General features: G+C 36.4%; 1 protein-coding gene and 1 long non-coding RNA gene across 2 annotated transcripts; both read right to left on the bottom strand.

Moving 5' to 3' along the window:
• Positions 1-19,001: 19,001 nt before the first annotated feature.
• LOC149838177 (uncharacterized) lies at positions 19,002-20,274 on the bottom strand. The gene is made up of 2 exons (XR_016432167.1): positions 20,158-20,274; positions 19,002-19,873 (listed from the first exon to the last, which is right to left on the bottom strand). It is a non-coding gene; the product is annotated as an uncharacterized LOC149838177 (long non-coding RNA).
• Positions 20,275-22,177: 1,903 nt separating this feature from the next.
• LOC149838176 (beta-galactosidase 13-like) lies at positions 22,178-23,961 on the bottom strand. The gene is made up of 5 exons (XM_090007611.1): positions 23,919-23,961; positions 23,622-23,830; positions 22,781-22,847; positions 22,548-22,638; positions 22,178-22,461 (listed from the first exon to the last, which is right to left on the bottom strand). Exons 2-5 carry the CDS (start codon positions 23,738-23,740, stop codon positions 22,457-22,459), a joined length of 282 nt encoding a protein of 93 aa, XP_089863737.1. The 5' UTR covers positions 23,741-23,830; positions 23,919-23,961; the 3' UTR covers positions 22,178-22,456.
• Positions 23,962-26,792: the final 2,831 nt, after the last annotated feature.

The following is a 26,792-nucleotide window of genomic DNA, read 5'->3' as shown; positions in this document are numbered from 1 at the left end:
AAAGCATTAAGCAATTAAGAAATTCGTCTAAACAAACATTTCATGCAATTACACTTTCGTAACATATTTAGAGTTTTCACCAGCCACCATGGAAGAAAGACCTTTACTTTTACTTCTCTAGAAATTACAATTATTTATGCTTCATTCTCAGAAAATCAAGTGCACTTATGCTATAACTTATTTATCCTCACTTATATGTTTTCTGCACAGTTTTTCATCATTCTTTCTAAGCAATGAAGTTTTCATTAGACTCACATTCTAATTTCTCTTTCTTTTTTTTTTTTACTTTTCACACTTTCACTCTTTTTTTTAGTTGAGCACTATATCAATTTTCAAGTTTTCATGACATGTGTAAAGAACTTTGGGTCAGTGACTCTCAGGCCAGATGACCTTAGGGCACCAAATACAAAGTATCCCTCAAATTTAATTGCTTGAGTCACTAGACCTTAAATTTTTATAGTTTTGCATATAATTTTCTTCTTGTCATGTGCAATGTCAACATCTTTTAGGCTCTCTATAAAGTCCATGTAACGAGCTTTCGGACCGGTGGCTCCCAAACTAGATGACTTTAGGGCACCAGGTGTAAACACCCCTCAGGCTCTACTCGCTCAAACCAAATAGGCCACTGATATTGATTAGACAAAGAAGTGATTTCCTTTGTTGTCCTTTTCAAGATGAGAATCAACCACTTCAACTTATGTCTGAGCTCAGCTACTAGGGAATAACAAAGACATCACACAGCTAAATATATGTTCCTTTTCTCTTTTAAGCTCTTATTTCTGATGTTTTTTATTTGCTTAGTTTTTCAAAAAAATTTAAAGCTGTGCATATCCATATTCATGATTCAAAATAAACTCTCACATTCATCTACCATCCTTTCTTTGAAGTCCACATAAGTGACCACGCTTTCTACATTAGTGTTAGAAAAAAAAAATTGTAGAGCTTAAGATTTCTTTAAAATGTTAGATCATATAACTCATTCATATAAGCTTAAAATCCATTCCTTAAAAGCCTAATTCTTATGAGTTTTTATCAGACAAATACATAAACAAAAAAAAATAAGTGCAAACTATACCCTCCCCCCATGCTTAAATGTCACTGTCCTCAGTGGCACTCCCCCATGCTTATATGCAACTGAATGAATGCACATTAGGGAATAAAAGAAACACAAGAGAAAGAATAGATATCACCTGATGTATACGCTAGACGTTGTCCGGTCACCTATAACTCATAAACAATATCCAAGAAGTGAACTATATACGTGATCTATCATTCATGATTAGAAAACAACAAGAAAGAAAGAAAGAAATAAGCAAAAAAACTACTTGGTTACAACAACAGTATGTGTTGCCTCCCAAGAAGTGCTAAGTTTTATGCCTTCAACCAGATGGATCTCTGGTTACCCTTTATTGTCCATGAGATCAATGGACTCAAGGTCATGCTCAATCGAAAGATCTGAAATATATAGTTTCATCTTTTTCCCTATCCACTACATGTCCTAAAATTTTACCCCTCTGGACCATGCAATGACTCTTTTTCCCGCTATGAACGAGCTTAGCCTCCACGCCTATTTAAAAATATTTGTAAAGCTCATGGAGACGATTCTCAGATGATGAGCCCTAAACTGAAAAGTTATACATGCAAGTCTCCAACTGTGGATCAGATTGCTCCCATTGAGGATTAGTGTCCTCCACATGAAAACATTCATCATTTCCTATCGTTCTTATGGCAGTATCAAAGATGTCTAAGCGCATTTGCTTGTTGCCAAATGAGATGTCCATCTCTCCAGTACTATAGTTAATACAATCATTGGCAGTGGCCAAGAATGGTCCACCCAGAATGATGGGGGTCTAGTGAACGACATTTGTGCCTTTCATATCTAAGATAATAAAATCAACAGGGAAATAAAATTTTTTGACCTTGACTAACACATCTTCCAATATTTTTCGAAGAATCATGGTAGACCTGTCAGCCAACTGTAGGATGGTCGTGGTGGGTTTTAGATCTCTAATCCCAAAAATGTTATGCAGGGAACCCAGTAATATGTTTACAATGACCCCAAGATTGAGCAAAGTATGCTCGATAGTCATGTTCCATATGACACAAGAGATGATTGGTGCCCCAAGATCCTTAAGTTTAGGTGGAGCTTGGTGTCGAAGCACTAAGCTCACCTGCTCAGTCAGGAAGATCTTTTTAGGCAGAAATCTTGATTTTCTTTTTTGTGTGCAAAGTTCTTTAAGAAACTTTGCATATGTAGGCACTTGTTGGATGCCATCTAATAGGAAGAGGTTTATGTGAACATGCTTAAATATCTCAAGTATCTCTTGCATTCTGGACCCTTGCTTGCCAAAAAAAATTGGTTTCTCAAGAGCTTCAGGAAATGGGGCCTTGGGTATATATGATCTGGTAGGCTTAGGTGGTGGAGCCCTCCCACTTTCCTCGGGTAAATCTACGAGGATCGACTGATCACTCTTCTGCATCTGAAACTCTTCAGTCGTCTTCACGGTGCCATGAAATTCCTTTCCACTCCTAAGGGTAGTAATAGCCTGAACCTGCTTGTTGTGTGAGTCAGTCATGTGCAGGCCAAAATGCATGGGTTCCTTGCCCCTCGGGTTGACTAGGAAGGCTCCCTTTATGGCGCCTGCTCAAGGCCTCAGCCAACTGTCGCATCTGAGTCTCTAGCTTCGCTATTGACTACGTGTAAGAGTTGAGATTGACCTTTATATCAGAAAAGGCCTCAAGGATCTTCTCTTGAAAGGATTGGCTCGATGTAGGTTCTTGAGGAGAAAACTGACTGTACTGGGAAGGAGCCTGTGGGAATGTAGGCCTTGGGTAACTTTGTTGAAAGTTACTTGGTTTGGCCTATGTCTGGGAAGGCATAGGAGGTGGGTCTTGTGGATTTCTCTATGCAAAGTTGGGGTAGTTTCGCCAACCCGGATTATAGGTAGGTGCATAAGGATTATGCGCCGGTCTGGCGAAACCTTGGGCAATATTCACCTGCTCCTGAATAAACTCAGGATAGAGCGATGTTGTCAGACAGTTAGATACGTAGTGTGCAGGGCTAGCACATAACTCACACACTTTACTCACTTAATTTATTAAAGTTAGGTTGGCTAGCAATTGATCAACTTTTCTAGCCAACTGGTCCACTTTGATTTGCAGTTATTGATTAGACACAACTTTAAAAATCCCTCCCTTTTTAGGACCATTAGAAGCAGATGCGGTCTTATCAAATCTTGAAGACAAGGCATGGTGCATAGAGTTTTCACTCAATGTTTCGAATAGGGTCCATGGCTCGTCCTCGCTCTTGAGCATGAACGTGCCCCCACACGAAGAATCAACCATTTGCTTGTATTTCTTAGTTAGGCCATCATAAAAATATTGCACCAACTATCATTTGGGCACTTGGTGGTGGGGGCACTTCTTGAGTAGGTCTTTCAATGTATCCCAGGTCTCGTGAAACTATTCTCCCTCAATCTTAAGGAAACTAGTTATAACCTTTCGATATTGGTTTGTCTTGCTAATGGAAAAATATTTTTTTAGAAATTCTGTTTGCAACTGTTCTCAAGCGGCAACTCGTATCGTATCTAAGGACTTTAGCCAGTGTTTCGCTTTGTCCTTTAGGGAGAACGGGAAGAGGGTTAGCCTTAGAGCGTCATCCCTATAATTATTGATCCGCATAGTGGAGCATATATCTAAAAATTTGTCAAGATGACGATAAAGATCCTCGTTGCTAAGGCCATAAAAAGATGGGAGCATCTGGATGACGCTGACCTCAATCTCAAACTGAGTTTCTCCTACATCAGGTCTCGCAATGCAGGAGGCGAGAGTATATTAATTAGGAATGAAATACTCTCTCAGAGGATGGGTGATTTGCTGATCTTCGACCATGTGGCTGGATCTGCGGGTCGACTGAGGATGGACTCTGGGTCTTCTAGGGGTTCAATGATCTCAAGGTCTTGCGAGTGTCGCCCTTGCATACACCTTGTGTAGAGACTGGTGTAACAACCGTCCTAAGAATTTGGTTTTCTACCTAATCTAGCACGCCAACGTGATCAAACCACACCACAAAAGCAAGCAAAGCAAAATAAAGTTGGAACTTTAAAGCAAACTACATGCACAGTCACCTAAGATGGTACCCTAATAGGTGGGTTGTGCAGGAAAAATAAACAGGCTCTATGTTTTACACTCGGTGTGGTTCTAGTAATCCTAAATAATAAACAAAAGCAAACTAGTCAATCCTAAATATCAACATAAAATTAAACTAAACAATCCTAATAAAGTGCAAAAGCAAACTAACAATCCTAAATAAATGCGAAAAGACAATAAAGTGAGTATTGAGTTTTAAATTACCGTTCTTCGGCAACGACACCAAAATTTTCATGCAACTCTTTGTGAAATTATTTTTAAAATGTATTTTTCAATAAAAATCGCTTATGTAAACCGTGCATCAAATCTCAGAATTCTGGTTTACACTAGCGGTGAAGTCCGGGTCGAACACAGAGAACAAGTTTAAAAGCTTTTGTACTCCACACAATGACAAACAATATTGTCTTAATAAAAGAATAAGTAAATGTTCTACCCCATTACAATTGTCGAGCAAAAAGTAAAAAAAAAAATGTATTACAACTCGATTAAATTAAATGGCCTGCGACCTTAAAAAAATTAAATTAAAGAAAAGCAAAAATTGTAGGGCTTTGTTCACTTTCACGGACTTGCCTTCTTTTCTTTTGCATGGGCACGATTCTAGCGATGGTACTTCCTTCGCACAAATGAACCCACCTGCAGGACATACTAAGCACACAAAACAAAAATGCACATACAACTAGGCTTCCCAATATAACAAATGTTAGTTTGCAAAAATAAAAATAATCGAATCTACGCAACTATAAAAAGAATTTAACTACATTACTATCTAACACAATTTGAACCTAACATATCATGCAATGCAATGCTAACCTAAAAAGATTAAATAATATGAATTAATGCATAGGACACAAAAACAATCATGCAAACTTGATAACACCGGACTGCAAGATCATCTGAAAGATGTGATCACGCTGATCACACTGAAACTTGTGATTTGGTCCAACAATGTGCTAGATGCTCACGCTGATCTACCAGTACACTGATCAAGAAAATAAAAATTTCTCTTGACTCGCAACTCTGGCCACGCCAAGTCGATGATCGAACAGGTCAGCGCATGCAGATCAAAAGTCTGGACAAATTGGAGTGTGATCTGCGTGACAAATGACCAATAGAACGGAAAATAAATTTGAAAACCAATCTGGTCACCCCAACATTGATTGCGGGCAGACCAATATTTGTGAATCACGTTGGTATGCGAGATCTGCAGCACACGCTGGTCTGATCACTTAAGGATTTCAGATCTTGATAATGCACGTCAGCATGAATATGCCAACAAATATGTGTGATCTGTTGATCACGTTGAGCAAAAAAAATTGATGTGATCTGATCTAATCGATTGCGACGACGGATCAGATCACAACATCAATCAATACTAAACCCACGCAGATCAACCTGCACCAGTTCACACCGGATTGGTTTGTGTTGGGTCTGTTCTGACCTGATCAAAACTCGATCAGGCTGGAACAACGTCTGGCAATATGAACCTGACCAGATCTGTCAACAATGACAGATCTGGTATAGGATCAGCAAAAATCGCACTGCAGCAGTGTGCACTAAAAAAACAAAACAAAATGAACTACAAAATGAAAACTAACTATATGATGTTGAAATCAATTTTATGCTACTCTACATGCAACGAAGCAACAAAAAATAAACTATGCTATATGCAATGCTAAAACACGATTTTATGCATTCGATGAAATAAATAAAAATCTAAACTAAATGCGTAAAATTAAAGAAACAATGGAGAAGAAGCGTATCTGAGAGTCGCTTCTGACAAAAGGGTTGAGAAGAGAAGTGGTTGTTCCCCGAGGTAACACACGTGCTTCGATGAATGGGAAAGGACGTCCACGAGAGACGAGGAGAAAGCAACCACAAAATAGAGCAAGGAGAAGAGAAGAGAAAAGGGGAGGATCGACGATAGAGAGAGAGGAGAGAGAAAGAGAAGAGAGAGGGGCTGGCATGTTTTTCAAGAGAAGACGCCACCCTCTCTTTGGTTAATACTATTTATAATAACAATTAGGTTAAAAAAATATTTTCTAAAGAACTCAATCTATATTTACTAAATTCATAAAACTACCTTTTCTAAAAATTATTTTTCAAAAGAAAGGTTGCTGCAAGAAATCAAATTCTCAAGAAAACTACTCAGGTGAGATTCATTTTTGCGATTTTTTCTCTTTTTGAAAACTAATCAATGCCCTGCCAAAAGTCGATAAATATGAGTAATTAATCTTCTTTTCAACTATATTCATTGATCATGCATATATTTAGCATTTTATTCATACTATTTTATGCATGATTCAGTGAAAAAATGTATTAAAAACTCATTCTTATCAATGTTTTTGATAAACTGCTTTAAATTGAAAATATAGGTAAAATCACATATTTCAAGCTCTTCCCTGCGTTTTGAAGAGTTTTAGTTAGTTTAGAATTTTCTAATATGTAGTCTAACTAGATTAGGAGTGTATTAATTAATTTTAGTTTGTTTAGAAGTATTCTTTTTTGAAAAACACATTTTTAGAGAAAGACCCATTGTAGAATTTTTGAAAATTATCCATACTTTCATAAAAAATGTGTAAACCTAATTTATTTTTTTATAAATAGTATTGTTTCAGCTGCAACCCACATTTTTGCCTTCAGAGAAAATGCAGACCTCTGTCTCCCTCCCCCATCTTCTCTTCTTCCCCCGTTCCACTCTTGGCTGGTTCCTCCTTTCCCTCTTTTTTTCATCTTGCTTCTAATCCCTGCTATCACCATCTTCTCATTTTCCCCATCATCGAAGGTACGTGTATAACTCGAAGGTAAGACCACTTTCTTTTCCTCAACCCCTACATAAAAAACAGATCAAAATATATGTTTCTTCTCTCTCGTCTCTCCAAGTTTTGTAGTTTTTGTTTCCACATGTAGTTCATCATATCATTGCATATTTATTGCATATAGATTAGATTAGTTTTATTTTTATCATCTAAAAATATAAAAAAAATACAAAATAGTTTAGTTTAGTCAATTTTTCTTATTTTTTGCATAGAAGAATAATATTTTATTCAAATCGATATATTTAACAGAGTAGTTTTATGTTTTTATGAGTTTTAATTCAGTTTATGTCAGATCTAAGTTAGATTTAGTTTAGATTAAGTTTTCTTTTATTTATGGTATTAACTAGATTCAATTCACCTATATTTCTGAAATAGCCAATTTAGGAATAGTTAATTATTTTGTTTATTTAGTAAATCTAATTCACGTTAATTCAGTCTTTTTTAGATCAGTTAGATTAATCTTGATCTTAATTTAACATCATTAGGAATTAGGTTATGTTAAATAGATTAACTTAAATTCATCTTAGCTGGATTTCCTTTTTCATTATCAATTATCATTTTTTTTATAAATTCGATTATGAGTCGATTAAATAGTTACAGTTGATTTTAATTAATTATTTTATAATTTATGATTCACATTTTAGTTTTGTTTCTACGTTAATTAGATCAGTGTTAACTTATTTTAATTTCATTAGATTATTACAAATTAGTTTAGATTAAAATCGTTTTAGCTGATATTCCTTTCTTTATTCAACTAACCATTTTTTTAGAATAGCTTAGATTACTTTCTTAAACCATATTTTGTTATAGATGATCTTTATTTAATTGGTTAGTTAGTTTTATTTTAATTCCAACATTTTGATTTTTGTTAATTAGATTAGACAATAGCTGTTTTATTGCTAAATTATCATTTTTAATTAAATAGAGTAACTTAGCCGAATTAGATATTAAGCATTAACTTTTTTTTATTACAGTGTTTAATTCACATCAAATTTTAGTTTCACAATAATTAGAATAGTCTGGTAATTAGTTTTATGTCATTAGATTAATTAGTTGTTTAACATAAGTTAATTTAGATTAAACATTAGCCGATTTTCTATTTTCTTATCAATTATCGTTTAGCATGAATAATATTATTTTTTTATCAAGTTATGCTATAGCATAATCATAGTTATTCCAGTTAGTCATATTTAATGTCAGTCACATCAATTGTAGTTAGTTAGCTTTTAGTTTTTATCTTGAACATTGCATAGATAGATTAGCTAGTTCAAATATTAGCCAATTTCTTTTAATCGTTTATTTGCATTGATAATTAATTAGTTAGGTGCTTTAGTTTAGTTTTTATTATTTCCACCTTTTATTAATTAGCTTAGATATGTGTTAATTCACATTGGTTTTAATTAGCTTAATTTTTTAAATCTTGTTAGATTAGAATATAAACTAATATAGTCAATTCTTACTTTTTAGCTTTTATTCATTGAATACGTTAGGTAGCTTAAATTAGATAGTTAGTCTATTCTTTATTTTATTACCAGATTTCGTTAGATTAGTTTAGCTTTACCTTTCGTAGAGTACATCATGTTTTGTTAAGTAGGTTAGTTTAATTTGTTATTAGCTTTTGGCTTTTAGTTAGATTTTTAGTAATTTGTTACAAATTAGTTTTTGGATTATTAGTTAATTTTGCTATTTTGTCTTTTAGTATAGTGGTTTGTTACATGTTAGTTTGTTATTAGTAGTTAGATCTTTGTTTTTGTGTTTTTTCTTTGAATTAACATTGATTTTCTATCTAGTTTTTCTTTGTTCTGTTTTATTTTGTGATTTTTGTTTTGCAGGAAAGCGGTTGATCGTGCGGTAAGCCCTCAAAAGTACTCCAAAAGAGCCCTTTGAGGTCCCCTCAAAAGGTCCTTTTGAGCCCCTCAGGGAGCCCTCAAGAAAAAAAGGCCAAAACATTTATCTTAGAATAAAGTATTAGTGGTCTTGAAGCAAGGGAAGCAACTAAAGGCATCAAGAATGGACTATAAGCTCAAGCATTGAAGACCCTTTTCTTTTCTTTTTATCTTAAAAATTATTTTATTTATTTGATTAATTGGGTTTATAATAAGGCCACTTAATTATTTTTATTTGTTTAAGCACTCTGCACAGGGCCGCACTCTTAGTTAATTAATTATTTTTATTTCCAAAGCAATAAAGAGTAGATTAGTTTATGTGGAATACAAAGTGTTTCTTTCGTTCCCTGAAATCGACCCGGACTTCACCACTAGTGTGACCCGATTTTTAGTATTTTGTGTCTGGCTTGCATAAACCGTTTTCATCAAAAATATTGTTTTGAAAATCTATTTCATAAAACTTATACCAAATTTTTGGCGTCGTTATCGAAGAACGGCGAAAGATATGAGTATTCACTTTATTGCCTATTGTGTGTTCTCATTTTACTTAGGATTTCCAGTTTCCTTTTTGTTATTTACTTAGGGCTGCTAGTTTATTTTTTTGCTCATTATTTGAGATTGTTAGTTTATTTCAGTAATTAAGATTTTTAGAACCACGTTGCTTGTGAGTCCTAGAGACCAGTTTACTTTTCCAGCACAGCCCACCTATTAGGTTACCCCTAGGAGGTGACTGTGCATGATTGATACCGTGCTCATAATTTGCTTTTCGCATAATATTTGTTTCGGTGCAAGTGTGTGGTGCGTGTTTACTATTTTCTGCTTTTTTATTTTACTCGCTTGATGGTTTGTTGTGGTTTGATCACGTTTGCGCGTTAGGTAGATAGAAAGCCCTGCTTTAGGATGGTTGTTACACCAGTCTACCCTCAGGTGTATGCAAGGGCGATGCTCGCTTGACCCTGAGCTTGCTGAGCTAGTTGAGGATCCCGAGTATATTATTAGGAGAGTCCATCGATCTGGCCCCATGGTTGAGGATCAATAGTTGACCCATCCCCTAAGAGAGTATTTCATTCCCAATGAATACACTCTCGCCTCCTGCATCGCTAGACCCGTTGTAGGAGCCAATTAGTTTGAGATCAAGGCCAGTATAATCCAAATATTACCATCCTTTTATGGCCTTAGTAATGAAGACCCCTACCGTCATCTCGATGAGTTTCTCGAGATATGCCCTACGGTGCGAATCAACAATTTCGAAGATGACGCATTGAGGTTGACATTGTTCCCATTCTCTCTTAAGGACAAAGCCAAGCATTGGCTGAAGGCCTTAGATACAATTCAAATTACCAATTGAAAACACATGCAACGAGAGCTTCTCAAGAAATACTTTCTGATTGGTAAAATGAACCAGTATCAAAAAGTCATCACCAGCTTTTCACAAATTGAGGGAGAACAATTTCATGAGACGTGACAGAGGATGAAAGATCTTCTCTGAAAGTGTCCCCACCACTAGGTGCCCCGTTGGCAAATGACAGTACTTTTACGATGGGCTGACCGAAAAGAACCGTCAGATGGTTGATATAGCCTGTGGGGGCATTTTCATGATGAAGAGTGAGGATGAGGTGTGGGCCCTGTTTGAGACCCTAAGCGAGAATTTGATGCACCACGCTTCAGCCTCACGATCTGAGAGGATTGCACCTGCACAAGATGGAACGAAGAAGGTTGATATTTACGAGATAGGGATACACCTTGAGTTGCAAAACAAGGTTAACATGCTGACCCAAAAATTAGATCAATTGTTGTCAAATCCCTCCCTAGTCATACAAGTGTATGCGTTGTGTGCTAGCCCAGCACACTATGTGTTTGACTGCCCCGTAGCGCCACAGTACCCTAAGTTTGTCCAGGAGCAAGCTAAGATGGTGCAAGGTTTTGCTAAACCCGTGCCCAACCCATATTCCAGTACTTATAACCCGAGTTGGCGAAACCATCCTAATTTCTCGTGGAGGAATCTACAACATCCCCCTATATCTTCTCAGAACCCACCCAAGCAAGGCAGTTATGCACCTGGTTTCCAGCAATCTAGTTTCCCTTCTGCCCAACCTTCGTTTAGTCAACTTCTATCCTAGGAGCCTGCATCCAGCCAGTCTTTCGAGGATAAGATGTTGCAGGTCTTCTCAGGCATTAAGGCGAACATGAGCTCCCACACATAGTTTATTGCCAAATTAAAAACACAGATGGGACAGCTCGCCAAGGCGCTAAGCAGGCGAAGCGAGGGGACACTGCCTAGTCAGTTAGTGGTTAACCTTAGGGCTAAGGAGTCGATGCATGGCCTGTATAAAATAAATGTCCATCAAAAGAAGGCTCAAGTGGTTATAACCCTTAGGAGTGGGAAGCAATACCAATCGAGAGAGGTTGCCGAAGAAAGTGAGAGATCTAGTGTTGATCAGTCGGTCCTTACTATCATACCTCAGGAAAGTGAGATGTCTCCCCTATCTGAGCCTTCCAAGTATATACCCAAAGCTCCCTTTTCTGAGGCGCTAGAGAGGCCGAAGTTGTTTGACAAGCAAAGAGTGAATATACAGGAGATGCCTGAGATATTCAAGTACGTTCAGATAAACCTCCGTTTGCTTGACCCATCCAGCAAATTCTCACATATGCAAAATTTCTGAAGGAGCTTTATACACACAAACGAAAGTTGTGGTCCAATGTGCCGAAAAGGATTTATCTGACTGAGTAGGTGAGTGCAGTGCTACAACACCAAACTCCACCGAAGCTCAAGGACCCGGAGACTCCTATTATTTCATATGTCATAGGAGACATCACTATTGAGCATGTTTTGCTCTACCTTGGGGTAAGTGTGAATATCTTCCCAGGTATCTTTTATGAAAAATTTAGATTAAAGGAGATGAAGTCAACACCTATGACCCTGCAGCTGGCAGACATATCAATCAAGGTCCCGCAAGGGATTCTTGAGGATGTTCTGGTCAAGGTGAAAGACTTCTACTTTCCTGTAGACTTCATCATTTTGGATATAGAGGGAGTGGATGATTTGAGGCAGACGCCCATTATTCTTGGTCGCCCCTTCCTAGCCACCGCCAACACGTGCATCAATTATCGTACTAGTGCAATGGACATTTTTTTTGGCAACAGGAAGATAATTTTAAGGTAGAAATGAGCCCTACAAGAGAGGATGCTTCTTTTCAGGTTGATTTGATTCAAGGTTTGGTAGAAGCAAAGTCGATATGAACGTTGAGTGTTTCACCTCAGGATGATGATGATGAATCACTCGAGGGAGATAGCTGTGGATTGATTGATAGACGGTCAAGTGAGCTGAATTAGACTTGGCACTTCGAGTCCCTCATTGATTTGGCAAAAAAGTCTGCCAAGCCTTCCCTTGAGAGTCCGCCCGAACTTGAGTTAAAGCCTCTGCCAGCCTCGCTCAAGTATGCCTTTCTAGGCAAGGATCGGACGCTTCCCGTCATCATTTCAGCAAACCTGACTGACACTCAAGAGTGTCAGCTTCTGTAGGTTTTGCACGAGCATAAAGAGGCGATTGGATGGTCTATGGTAGATCTGAAGAAGATAGACCCCTCATTTTGCATGCATCGGATTATCATGGATGAGGGTGTCAAGCCCTCAAGAGAGATGTAAAGGAGGTTAAATCTCCACATGAAAGAGGTGGTGAAGGAGGTAGTCAAATGGTTAGACGCATGGATCATTTATCCCATCTCCGATAGTCGGTGGGTAAGCCCCACCCATGTTATCCCCAAGAAGTTTGTTCTCACTGTCGCGATTAATGATAAAGAAGACAGTGTCTCCATGAGGACTACCACGGGGTGGCGAGTATGCATTGATGATCGAAAGCTGAACAATGCAACATAAAAGTATCACTTTCTGTTGTCGTTCATCGACCAGATTTTAAAAAGACTCACAGGGCAACATTATTTCTATTTTCTGGACGGTTATTTAGGATATAATCAGGTGGTCATTCACCCTGAGGACCAGGAGAAGACTACCTTCACCTGTCCATATGGCACCTTTGCATTTAGGAGAATGTCGTTCGGGCTCTACAATGCCCCCAACAACATTTCAGCGGTACATGATGGCGATTTTCTCTCACATGGTTGATGATGTCCTGAAGATTTTTATGGACGACTTTTCGGTGTATGTCTCTTCATTTGATGATTGTCTTTAAAAGTTAGTGAGAGTGCTAAAACAATGCATGGAGACAAATCTTGTTCTTAGCTAAGAGAATAGTCATTTTATGGTTCAACAGGGGATTGTTCTTGAACATATTGTCTCTGAGAAAATGATTGAGGTCGATAAGGCCAAAGTGGAGTCTATTGTCAAATTATCTCCATCGACTTCTGTGCGGCAGGTACGTTCATTCTTAGGGCATGTAGGTTTCTATCGGAGGTTCATCAAGGATTTTAGCAAGATTTTTAGACTGTTATGCAACCTGCTCTCTAAAGATCAGCCATTTTGTTTTGATGATGCCTGTTTGAAAGCATTTTTGTCTCTAAAGGAGGCCCTGACCACTACACCTATTCTTCAATCTCCTGATTGGTCAGTACCTTTCAAAATCATATGCGATGCTTCAGATTATGCGGTAGGAGTCATTCTGGGCCAGAAGATAGAACAAAGGTCTCATGTCATTTATTATGTTAGCAAAACCCTCTTTGATGCTCAGATGAATTATACACCCACTAAGAAGGATCTGCTAGATGTAGTATTTTTCCTTGAGAAGTTTCATTCATATTTATTGGGCTCCAAGGTTATTGTTTACTCTGATCATGCCGCCTTGCAGTATGATGAGTAAAAAAGATACCAAATTGCGTCTCATCCGATGGATCCTTCTCCTACAAGAATTTGATCTTAAGATTCGAGATAAGAGTAGATGCAAGAATCTTATAGCAGATCATCTATCCAGATTGTCTGTGGAGACATCCACTAATCAGGGATAAATTGATGATTCCTTTCCGGATGAGCAACTTCTTCACGTTAAGTGTCTGCCCTAGTTTGAGCATATCAACTTCTTGGTGATCGGAGAGTTCTCTGCACATTGGAACATGAATGAGAGAGATCGCTTTATGTCATATATGAAACATTATTTCTGGGAGGATCCAAAGTTATTTTGATCATGTCCTGACCAGATGATTCGAAGGTGCATCCCCGAGGAGGAGTCCGCATTCATTCTTGAGTTCTATCATTTCTTGGCCTGTGGAGGCCACTTTTCTAGTCAGAAGATCGTTGCGAAGGTCCTCCAGTCTGGATTTTGGTGGCCAACATTACATAGAGACACTCATGAGTTTTGTAGGAAGTGCTTACGCTGTCAGCAGACAGGAAGCATTTCCAAACATGATATGATGCCCCTTCTCCATATTCTTGTCGTAGAGATTTTTTATGTTTAGGGCATCGATTTATGGGTCTCTTCTCGCCATCATTCGGTTTTGTTTATATTTTAGTAGCGATCGATTATGTATCCAAGTGGGTCGATGTCATGGCCACACGAACCAATGATCATAAAGAGGTGCTTTGATTTATCAAGTATAACATCTTTAGTAGGTTTGGTGTCCCGAGGGCTATGATTAGTGATTGAAGTAAGCACTTCAAGAATGTGCATGTCACTTCCTTACTCAAAAAGTACTATGTACAACATCAAATTGCTACACCATACCATCCACAAACTAGTTGTTAGGTCAAGGTCTCTAACAGGGAGATCAAACAGATTCTTGAAAAGACGGTCCGACCAGACCGAAAGGACTGGTCCCGACGCTTAGACGAGGCATTATGGGCGTACAAGACTGCTTTCAAGACTCCAATTGGCTTGTCCCCTTATCGATTGGTTTTTAGAAAGCCATGTCATCTCCTTGTTGAGTTGGAGCATAGGGCATACTGGCCGATTAAGAAGTTCAATTTTGATATGGCCCAAGCTGGTGCGGAGCGCAAACTGCAGATGAGTGAGCCTAAGGATTTGCAAAATGATGCGTACGAGAGCACCAAAATCTACAAAGATCAAACCAAGCATTTTCATGATCATCATATTGAGGAAACAATTCAAGCCTTGTCAAAAGGTTTGGCTTTTCAATTCGTAACTCCAACTATTTCCAGGAAAGTTGAAATCTAGATGGGATGGCCCATTCATAGTCCAGACAGTCTTTCCAAATGGTGCTATTGATATTTTGGACCCACAAACGGGTTGTACGTTCAAGGTCAATGGGAAACAGTTGAAGCCCTACATTTTTTAGGCCGTTACTAGTCAAGACATCGAGGTCATTGACCTCGTTGATGTGTGAGGCAACGCACAATGTTTGCATATTGTATTTTTAGGATTAGATTTTTTTGGTTCTTTCATAGTTTTCTTAGGACGTGTTTGTTTATTTTCTTGTTTATGAGCATGAATGTCAAATCATGTATGCCTTGCATTTTGTGCATTTTTATGAGTTGTAAACATTAAGACATGTGAAATCTTTGCAGAGCCAATATAGTGCAGCATCAGGTAAGATTCTACACTACGGATCAGGTGACTTCTACTACTTTCTCCTAGTTCTTCTGTTTCTCATGTGCATTCATATAGTTTCATGCAAGCATGGGGGAGTGTCACTGAGAACAACATCATTCAAACATGGGAGAGAGTGTAGTTTGTACACTCAAAGTTTTTTTGTCTTTATACTTGCACATTGATGAAAACTCATACAAATTAAGCTTTTAAGGAATGTGTTTGACCTTATATGAATGTTTTACATAATCTAATATTTTTAGAGAATTTTTAAGCCCCATGATTTTTTTTTTCTGATACTAATCTAGAAAATCATCTTTATTTATGTGAATTTCAAAGAAATGACGATAGATGTATGTTAGAGTTTATTTTGAATCATAAGTATGAATATGCACGGTTTATTTTTTAAAAACTAAACAAATGAACAAAATTGAAAAAAAGAGCTCAAAAAATGAAAAAGAGCATACATTTAGTCGTTTGATGTCTTCGTATTTCCTAGTAGCTGGGCTCAGACACAAGTTAAAGTGTTTAATTCCTATGTCGTAAAGGATAACAAAGGAAATCAATTCTTCATCTAAGTTGATATCTGTGGCCTATTTGGTTCAAGCAAGTAGAGCCTGAGGGGTGTTTACACCTGGTGCCTTAAAGCCATCTAGCTTGAGAGTCACCGACCCGAAAGCCTGTTATATGAACTTTATAGAGAGCCTAATAGATGTCGACATTACACATGACAAGAAATAAGCTATACATAAAACTATAAAAATTAAAGGTCTAGTGACTCGAGCAATTAAGTTTGAGAGATACTTTGTATCTAGTGCCCTAAGGTCGTCTGGTCTGAGAGTCACTGACCCGAAGCTTGTTACACATGTTACAAAAATTGAAAATTTGAAATAATGCTCAACAAAAAGAAAGTAAAAGTGTGAAAAAATTGAAAATCTGAAAAAAGAAAAAGGAAAAAGATAAAGAGCATAAAAGAGAAAGTTCACTGCTTAGGAATAATTTTTGAGAAACCTGTGTAGAAAACATATAAGTGAGGGGAAACAAACAATGACATGGATATATTAGATTTTCTACGAATAAAGCATAAATAATTATGGTTTTTCTTAGAAAAGTAAAAAAAAAGGTTTTATTCTGTGGTGGCTTGTAAAAGACCCTAATTATGTTTTGATAATGTAATGGCATGAAATATTTGTGAAGACAAACTCCTTAACTGCCTAATGCTTTTTGAAGTTGAATTTTTATGCATACATGATAGAGATTTTGTGGGTAGCATCACTGCAAACCCTCATGAGACCTTACTCATCAACTGGAGTAACTTAGGGGTTTAAAGGGCTTGTTACATATGCTAAATGCAACCGTAATTCCTACGAAAGTGAGTTAAGTTTTTGCTTTGTTTAGTTTGTCTTTTGTTTTTTGTTCAGGGTCAGTTTGCTCGAGGACTAGCAAACGATAAGCATGGGGGAATTTGATCATGCATATATATATTATATTTTATTCATACTATTTTATGCATGATCTAGTAAAAAATTGCATTAAAAACTCATTCTTATCAGTGTCTTTGAAAAACTGCTTTAAATTGAAAATATAAGTAAAATTGCATATTTCAAGCTCTTCCCTGCATTTTTCAGAGTTTTAGTTAGTTTAAAATTTTCTAATGCGTAGTCTAACTAGATTAGGAGTGCATTTATTTATTTTAGATTGTTTAGAAGTATTCTTTTTTTTAAAACACGTTTTTAGAGGAAGGCCTTTTGTAGAATTTTTGAAAATTATCCGATCTTTCATAAAAATTGTGTAAACCTAATTTATTTTTTTATAAATAGTATTGTTTCAGCCGCAGCCTACATTTTTGCCTTCAGAGAAAATGCAAGCCTCTATCTCCCTCTCCATCTTCTCTTCTTCCCCCGTTTCACTCTTGGTCGGTTCCTCTTTTTCCTCTTGTTTCGTCTTGCTTCTAATATCTGCTATCGCCGGCTTCTCCTTGTCCCCATCGTCGAAGGTAAGACCACTTTCTTTTTCTCAACCCCTTCATCGAAAATGGATAGAAAGGTACATTTCTTCTCTCCCATTTCTTCATAGTTTCGTAGTTTTCATTTATACATGTAGTTCATCATATCATTGCATATTCATTGCATATAGATTAGATTAATTTTATTTTTATCATCTGAAAATATAAAAAGAAAAAATATAAAATAGTTTAGTTTAGTCAATTTTCTTGATTTTCGCATAGAAGGATAATATTTTATTCAAATCGATAGATTTAGCATAGAGTAGTTTTATGCTTTTGTGAGTTTTAATTCAGTTTATGTCAGATCTAGGTTAGATTTAGTTTAGATTAAGTTTTCTTTTATTTTTGGTATTAACTAGATTCAATTCACCTATATTTCTGAAATAGCCGATTTAGGAATAATTAATTATTTTATTTATTTAGTAAATCCAATTCACGTTAATTTAGTTTTTTTTAGATCAGTTAGATTAATCTTGATCTTAATTTAACATCATTAGGAATTAGGTTATGTTAAATAGATTAACTTAAATTCAACTTAGCCGGATTTCCTTTTTCATTATCAATTACGGTTTTTTTTTTTTATAAATTCGATTATCAGTCAATTAAATAGTTATAGTTAATTTTAATTAATTATTTTATAATTTATGATTCACATTTTAGTTCTGTTTCTACGTTAATTAGATCAATGTTTAACTTATTTTAATTTTATTAGATTATTACAAGTTAGTTTAGATTAAAATCATTTTAGCCGATATTCCTTTCTTTATTCAACTAACCATTTTTTAGAATAGCTTAGATTACTTTCTTAAACCGTATTTTGCTGTAGATGATCTTTATTTAACTGGTTAATTAGTTTTATTTTAATTTCAGCATTTTGATTTTTATTAATTACATTAGACAATAGTCATTTTATTGGTAAATTATTGTTTTTAATTAAATAGAGTAACTTAGCCAAATTAGATATTAAGCATTAACTTTTTTTTATTGCAGTTTTTAATTCACATCAAATTTTAGTTTCATAATAATTAGAATAGTCTGGTAATTAGTTTTATGCCATTAGATTAATTAGTTGTTTAACATAAGTTAATTTAGATTAAACATTAGCCAATTTTCTATTTTCTTATCAATTATCGTTTAGCATGAATAATATTTTTTTTATCAAGTTGTGCTATAGCATAATCATAGTTATTTTAGTTAGTCAGATTTAATGTTAGTCACGTCAATTGTAGTTAGTTAGCTTTTAGTTTTTATCTTGAACATTGCATCGATAGATTAGCTAGTTCAAATATTAGCCGATTTCTTTTAATCATTTATTTGCATTGAGAAGTAATTAGTTAGATGCTTTAGTATAGTTTTTATTATTTCCAGCATTTATTATTTAGCTTAGATCTATGTTAATTCACATTAGTCTTAATTAGCTTAATTTAATATTTAAATCTTGTTAGATTAGAATATAAACTAATATAGCCCGTTCTTACTTTTTAGCTTTTATTCATTGAATACGTTAGGTAGCTTAAATTAGATAGTTAGTCTATTCTTTATTTTATTTCCAGATTTCGTTAGATTAGTTTAGCTTTACCTTCCGTAGAGTACAACATGTTTTGTTAAGTAGGTTAGTTTAGTTTGTTATTAGCTTTTGGCTTTTAGTTAGATTTTTAGTAATTTGTTACAAATTAGTTTCTGGATTATTAGTTAATTTTGCTATTTTGTCTTTTAGTATAGTGGTTCGTTACATGTAGTTAGTTTGTTATTAGTAGTTAGATCTTTGTTTTTGTGATTTTTCTTTGAATTAACATTGATTTACTGTCTAGTTTTTCTTTGTTCTGTCTACCAAGTTAGGGGGCAGACCACCAAATGTTCCAATGAAGATATGACAATGCAGAACTAGATAGACAGCCCAAAAGCAGTCTATCAAGCACTGAGAAAGCTTTCCACTAGGATGCATATGTGAGGAGTGCTGTCGAGTCACAATTAGCTGCAGTACAATGAGATTTTTCAAAATGAACGAGAATTATCTCATACCATGGATAATATCTATATATAAGTTATGATCATATAACATGAGAGAAAATAAGGATACAGGACAACGAAAACCAAGTGAATTTAGTTTTTGTAACCTGCAGAACTCCAACATAAGCAACAAGGCAACCAGATATCATCAAAACAGGTGGCCTACTAAGCCAAAGAAAAGCTTCTGGCCATCATGATTATGTTTATTTCTGCAGGCTTTGCTCTGTGGTTTGGCATGGGCATCTTGGGTATGTAAAAACCACTCTGAAAGAGTTACTGAGAATTGAAAAAGTTGTTTATCTACTTTCACACATTGTAGCATGCTTATTTATGCTCCAAGTAGGAGATAATATGTACTTTTTATCTGTTAAGCCAAATACTATGTTGACAATCTCGAATAGCCAAGTTTTTCCCTGTACTTTTGCCATGTAATCAAAAGCACTATGCAATGCCTAGGGTCTGGTTCCTTCCTGGTCACCTGTCTTGCTGAGGCATGCCCGAGCTTCTCCGATAGCTACATTGCAATTAAACAAAAAAAGGGATAAGAATAAGGCTTAGGTCAATTTGGTTGCCTAAGCCTTGCCTCTGGCCTCAGTCACCTTGACCCTTCTGTAGCTTTTTTCAAATGCATGCTGCCTAATCACCAACCGGGACTTAGGTCAACTAGGCAACACTTTAAGGAAAAGTTTTGTATTGCCTAGGAGAGTGTAAAGGATACTTGCAGAGGATGATGAATACATACCATCTCTGCCCAGTAGAAAAAAAAAAGGAGAAAGAACCATGAACAGAGCAGCTTACCACGCATTAGCAACAGGTTCAGTGGCTCAAATTCTGAATGAATTGAGAATGAGTGATTGGCCTGCTATGCCACACATGCTCGATTTTTACTCCTAAAACTTCATAAAAATGACTGTAGCCCTGTATCTGCAGCCCTAAACTGTGGAATCATGAACAAATGTCATTCTAGATTTCTTTATGCTCAAGCCTTATCTAATAGTAGTAGCAATGCAGGTGCCATATCTTGGTGCTTCTTTTGGAGTTGTATATGTTGTTGCGAAACCCTCTGTAAGTACCATTGGATTTTGTGTAATCTATATATTGAAATGATTTCTTTTTATTTTGAGAATATAGCTTGTGTTCTATGACGAAAGAAAGATATAGCTTGTGTTATTCAATGCTTTTGTTCTTTGATGTTGGGCACACTTACACAATTATTTCCAAAGCAACAAATGCAAATAATCAAGTTTATCTCATACCATGTAAAGATTATTTTGATAAGTTTTTTAATGGAAGTCATGCTCAGGATCTTGGAGACTTCTCCATTCCTTCTCATGAGATGAATCGTGACTTCATGCGCAAGATTCAAAAGAAAGAAATTGCAGAGGCTTTAAAGAAAATGAAATCAAGAAAGTCAGTTGGACACGATGGTATACCTATCGAGGCTTAGAAATGCTTGGGTGAGAATGATTTAGAATGGTTGAAAAATCTTTTTAACAAGATTTGGCGGACAAATAAGATGCCTATGGAGTGTAGGAAGAGTACTTTGGTGCCTCTATATAAGAATAAGGGTGACATACAAGATTTCACAAACAATCGTGATATAAAACTCATGAGTCATACTATGAAACTCTGGGAGAGGGTGATTGAGCATAAGTTGAGGAAGGTTGTCATGATATTGGAGAATCAATTAGGTTTTATGGCTGAAAGATCAACTATGGAAGCTATACATCTTCTTAGACAAATTATTGAGAGATATAGAGAGAGGAACAAAGATTTGCATATGGTTTTTATTGATTTAGAGAAGGCATATGATAGAGTACCTAGGGATGTTCTCTGGTGGACAATGATGAAGAAAGGTGTTTCTCTCAAGTACATAAGTATAATTAAAGATATGTACGAAGGAGTGGTAACCAATGTCCGCACTTGTGGAGGGGTGACAAACAATTTTCCTATAACAGTTGGGTATCAAGGATCTACATTAAGCCCTTTCCTATTTGCTATAGTGATGGATGAGCTTACGAAATCAATTCAAGAAAATGTGTCGTGGTGTATGTTGTTTGCTGATGATATAGTTTTGATTGATGAGTCTAGAGCTGGGGTTAATGCTAAGTTAGAATTATGGAGACAGGCATTGGAAGCAAGAGGTTCTACATTAAGAGTAAGACAAAATATATGGAATGTTGGTTTAGTAAGCAACGCAGTAGTTATGAGAGTGTAGTGAAGCTTGACGAGCAAGAAATATCGGTGGATGACTGTTTCAAATATTTGTGATCTATCATTCGAAATGATGGAGATGTAAACTATAGGATAAAGGTTGGGTGGATGAAATGGAAAAGTGCAACTGGAGTGTTGTGCGATCGTAAAATGCCATTGCAGTTGAAAGGAAAGTTTTATAGGACGACAATTAGGCCCGCTTTATTATATGGTACGGAATGTTGGGCGGCCAAGAGACATCATATTAAAAAAATGTGTAGCTGAGATGCGTATGCTTCAATGGATGTGTAGAAATACAATAAAAGATAAGATTCAAAACGAGGAGATACGTAAGAAGGTAGGCGTTGCATCCATTGAAAATAAGATGAGAGAAAATCGTTTACGGTGGTTTGGACATATTCGGCGAAGGCCTAATGATACTCCAGTTAGAAGGATGGACAAATGGAAAAATATATTAGTCAAAAGAGGTCGAGGTAGGCCTAAGAAGACTTGGATGAAGATGATAGGAAAGGATACGAATGCTTTGAACGTCAGCGAGGACATGGCATTGGATAGAAATGATTGGAGGAGAAGGCTTCATGTGGAGGACCCAGAATGATTTTCTTTTTTGGTTCATATCGCTGACCCCAATTGTTTTGGGATGAAGGCGTAGTTGTTGTTGTTGTATCTCATATCATGTAACCTCCCCTCTTCTGCCATTGTGCCTCTAAGTTAATAAGCCAACCAACAAGAGTAATTTACTCACAACTGGATCAGGGGCATCACGCTTCTTGCCCATAACCCAGGGCCCTCCAGTGTTGAAACCAACGGCTATTTCCCTGTCAACTGCACATAGTCGCTGCCACTTTGGTAATATGCCAACTTTACATTGTTGTATTCATTCTCAATCTACAATCAATCAATTTGCATTAGACGAAACCAACATAGTTATTTGGACTTTAAAAAGAAAAAGAACACGAGAAAGACTAACGAACCTGGGACATAATTATAGGCCCTCCTTGAGAAGCATACATATTCTATTTCTTCATCATCTTCACTCATCTTTGCAAATCTTTTCATGTGAAACTGCAACCACGAAATTTCTGTATGAGCCATCTCATTCCTTACAACACGCACACACACAGAGGCATTAACAAGTCACCGAAAAAAAATTGCAACTTACGCTTGCGCATGCACATAAGAAAAAACTAAAGCAAAGTTTTGTCACCTTGAATGGCATGTTATCAGAACGGAAATTGATGTCGCCCATCTCTCTCGGCCAGCATGGGATCCCTCTAATACATATCCAACAATATGTCAACCAAGTTAGGGGGCAGACCACCAAATGTTCCAATGAAGATATGGCAATGCAGAACTAGATAGACACACTACAGTGAGGATGACAGCCCAAAAGCAGTCTATCAAGCACTGAGAAAGCTTTCCACTAGGATGCATATGTGAGGAGTGCTGTCGAGTCACAATTAGCTGCAGTACAATGAGATTTTTCAAAATGAACGAGAATTATCTCATACCATGGATAATATCTATATATAAATTATGATCATATAACATGAAAGAAAATAAGGACACAGGACAACGAAAACCAACTGAATTTAGTTTTTGTAACCTGCAGAACTCCAACATAAGCAACAAGGCAACCAGATATCATCAAAACAGGTGGCCTACTAGGCCAAAGAAAAGCTGCTGGCCATCATGATTATGTTTATTTCTGCAGGCTTTGGTCTGTGGTTTGGCATGGACATCTTGGGTATGTAAAAACCACTCTGAAAGTCATTGAAAATTGAAAAAGTTGTTTATCTACTTTCACACATTGTAGCATGTTTATTTATGCTCCAAGTAGGAGATAATATGTACTTTTTATTTGTTAAGCCAAATACTATGTTGACAATCTCGAATAGCCAAGTTTTTCCCTGAGATAATCAAAGTATTATATACAAAAAGTTTCATAATGATTGAATCAGACCTAAACATGAGCTAAGAAATTCACATTAATACTTAAACGAATAGGAACATAAAATGCACAGTTGTATAATGGGATGCATAACTACCTGTGCAAGAGCATTGGCTTGGCGACCTCTTTACTGAAATCCAGAAAATAATGAAGGACCAGAGTCAAATGTGTAACCCTTAATCTCAAATGAGTGGGCTGCACCTCCTGGAAGATCATGGCTTTCTAATACAAGAACATCTTGCCCATATTTAGCCAAAAGCCCTGCGCAACAAATCCCTCCAATACCACTTCCTATGACAACAACATCTGCATCCAATTTTCTTGCAAGTTATGTTGTCAGAATATTTTAGAAGATATTCATGCTCATAATCATGCTTCATCAATGAGAGCTTACCTTTGCAGCATTGAAGACAACAGTCCTAGAATCTGCAAGACTACTGATTGAATGTGGTGGCAAGTAATACATGTGGTTCCTGAAATTGATAGTTGTTGGCTCTGTTGTATGGTTTTTTATAAGAAAGGCAGAATACACATTACTGCATAGCACTTCATAAACTGTATCTGCATGAGCAAGAAAGGCCTTTCAATATCTCATGTTTAAATCTGGTATGCATTTATATTTCACAGATGGTAATTATTTGATACTGCAGTCATATATCTCTACCTGCCGCCTTTGTCCAATGTGCTACTCAAACTCGAAATTTGTGCCAGGTTTCACTGTGTCAGCGCTAAATGCCAGTATGGCTAGCTTGACAAATTTGGAGGGAATTAATTAAAATATTATATGCAAGAACCATTTACCTAGGATTGTATGTACCACGCAAGTACTTTATGGAAGCTTGAAAATGTTCCAAGTGTTGAGGATGGGCTGTGAACAGAAAGTTTTAATGCAATTCCCTTTTAAACAATGAGACTCTTTAATTCTTGAAAGAGAAGAAACGTCCTGCATAAACAATTGTTGGGATCAAAATCACATTTTCACTTTCTGACCACTATGTTTTCATGCATTTCTTGGAAGTATTGTTGTCCTTGTCCATCAGAAAGAGAGAGAGAGAGAGAGATTTCTGGATCTAACCATATTCCTCTATGTGTGCCTCATCATAGTAACGTGTAATAACAAATGTGGAAGCTGTCTTCCCAAAGTTTGCCCGACCATGATAATGTCATTGGTCAAAATTCAAGAAGCCCAATGTTCAATGCAAGCTTTAACAAAATTAAAAAAAAAGAGAAAAAAGAGAAAATTTAACATAGCAGCTAATGGATTCAACAAGTTTGTGTTATTACCGTGTAATAATTAACACGGGTTCCATTCTTGGAGAAGAAGTGAGTGACAGAGAATGAAAGATCTTCAGATGATCTTTGTGATGGAGTGTCACCAAACACTCGGTACCTTCATGTACCAACCATTGCATCTATAATGAAATGGTGGTCTTCAAAAAATGCACAAATAACTCACAAACAAGTGTCTATTGGAGACACTACAAGCATGACCCTTGAAAGGGTATAAAAGGAAGAACACTTGAAAAATAAATAATACTTTATTCATGAACAAAATGCTTAAGAAGCATGGTACGTTACATTGAAGGGGTTCACCCCTATATATACAAAAAAGTGGAAGAGAGAGGAGAGCTCATTTTGAGCTCTCCAAAAGAGACGTTGGATTCCAACGTCTCTTAATATAGCTGTTGGACTACAGTCCAACAGCATTTATTATTATAGTTGTTGGACTATAGTCCAACAACATTTATTATAGCTGTTGGACTACAGTCCAACAGCTATTTGCACAGTCAAGTTCCAACAGGAACTTGATTGGATCAAATAGCTAGTTTCTATTGAACTAGATGCTAAAAAAGAAAATAAAGAAAAATAGAAAAATAAAATAATAAAAGAAAATATAATAATATTAAATAATATATATATATATATATATATATTACAATTTACATTTTAACACTCCCCCTCAAACTTACGGTACAATGAGCGAAAGTTTGTCTAAGAGAAAGTGAAATCTGGGAGCAGCGAGAGGCTTGGTGAAGAAGTCTGCTAATTGATATTCTGATGTAACATATGGCAGATCAATGGTTCCATGTAAGTATTTCTCTCTGACATAGTGACAGTCCATCTCAATGTGTTTAGTACGCTCATGGAATGTCCGGTTGCTTGCAATGTAGATCGCACTTTTGTTGTCACAACACATCTTTGAAGCTTGCGTTGCTTTAGCTCCCATATCCGCTAGCAATCGTCTGAGCCAAACAACCTCCATAGTGGTGGTTGCCATGGCTCTGTATTCAGCTTCGGTGGAGGAAAGAGAGACTTTTTGCTGCTTCTTGCACCTCCACGAAATTAAGGTTTCACCTAGGAACACACAAAAACCAGTAGTTGAGTGTCTATTATTGGGACCACCTCCCCAGTCAGCATCAGTATATGCAATTAAATTTAATGAAGATGAAGCAGACAAGAAGAGTCCTCGTGAAAGAGAGGATTTTAAGTATCTAATAATACGCAAAATCGCTCCCATGTGCACGGAGGTGGGAGCATGCTGAAACTGACTGACTGTATGAACCGCATGAGTTATATCTGGCCTAGTAATGGAAAGATAAGAAAGTGCTCCAACAAGCTGTCTATAAGGAGTAGGATCATCAAGAAGTTCTCCATCATCAATTTTCATTTTAACATTGACAACTTCTGGAGTGTCTACTTTCTTATCATCTGTAATGCCAGACCTGGAAACGATATCAAGAGCAAATTTAGATTGAGATATCAAATACCCCCGAGGGGAATAAGCAACTTCAATGCCTAAAAAATATCTTAATAAACCTAAGTCAGTCATTTCAAAGTGAGTTTTAAGAAGAGATTTGATATTTGCAACTCCCTGTTTGTTGCCTCCAGTGATGATCATATCGTCCACATAGAGAAGAAGAATAATGATGCCTGCATCAGATTTCTTAACAAACAAAGCAGTGTCAGTTAAACAAGGTTGAAAACCAATATCAAGCATAACATGACTAAATCGGTCATACCAGGCTTTTAGAGCCTGTTTAAGACCATAAAGAGTTTTTTCTAGACGAAGAGCTTTACCCTTAGGGATACTAATACCAGGTGGGGCTTCCATGTATACTTCTTCAACGAGATTCTCATTCAGGAAAACATTTTTGACATCTAATTGAAAGATAGGCCATGTTCTAATGGAGGCCAAGGCTATTAAAGTTTTAACAGTGGTCATACGGGCCACAGGAGCAAATGTTTCTTCATAATCGATGCCATACTC

The sequence above is a fragment of the Nuphar pumila genome, chromosome 5 (genome assembly GCF_984573655.1).
Source record: "Nuphar pumila chromosome 5, dmNupPumi1.hap1.1, whole genome shotgun sequence".
NCBI classification, from domain to species: domain Eukaryota; kingdom Viridiplantae; phylum Streptophyta; class Magnoliopsida; order Nymphaeales; family Nymphaeaceae; genus Nuphar; species Nuphar pumila.
This window is presented reverse-complemented; position numbering and strand designations above follow the sequence as displayed.

Coding starts and splice junctions, on each gene's coding strand:
- LOC149838176 (XM_090007611.1), bottom strand. CDS start 23,740: ATGATCTTCCAGGAGGTGCAGCCCACTCATTTGAGATTAAGGGTTACA. Junction 22,848..23,621: donor AAGCCAATGCTCTTGCACAG/GTAGTTATGCAT, acceptor GATATGTATTAG/AGGGATCCCATGCTGGCCGA. Junction 22,639..22,780: donor CTGATAACATGCCATTCAAG/GTGACAAAACTT, acceptor TCGTGGTTGCAG/TTTCACATGAAAAGATTTGC.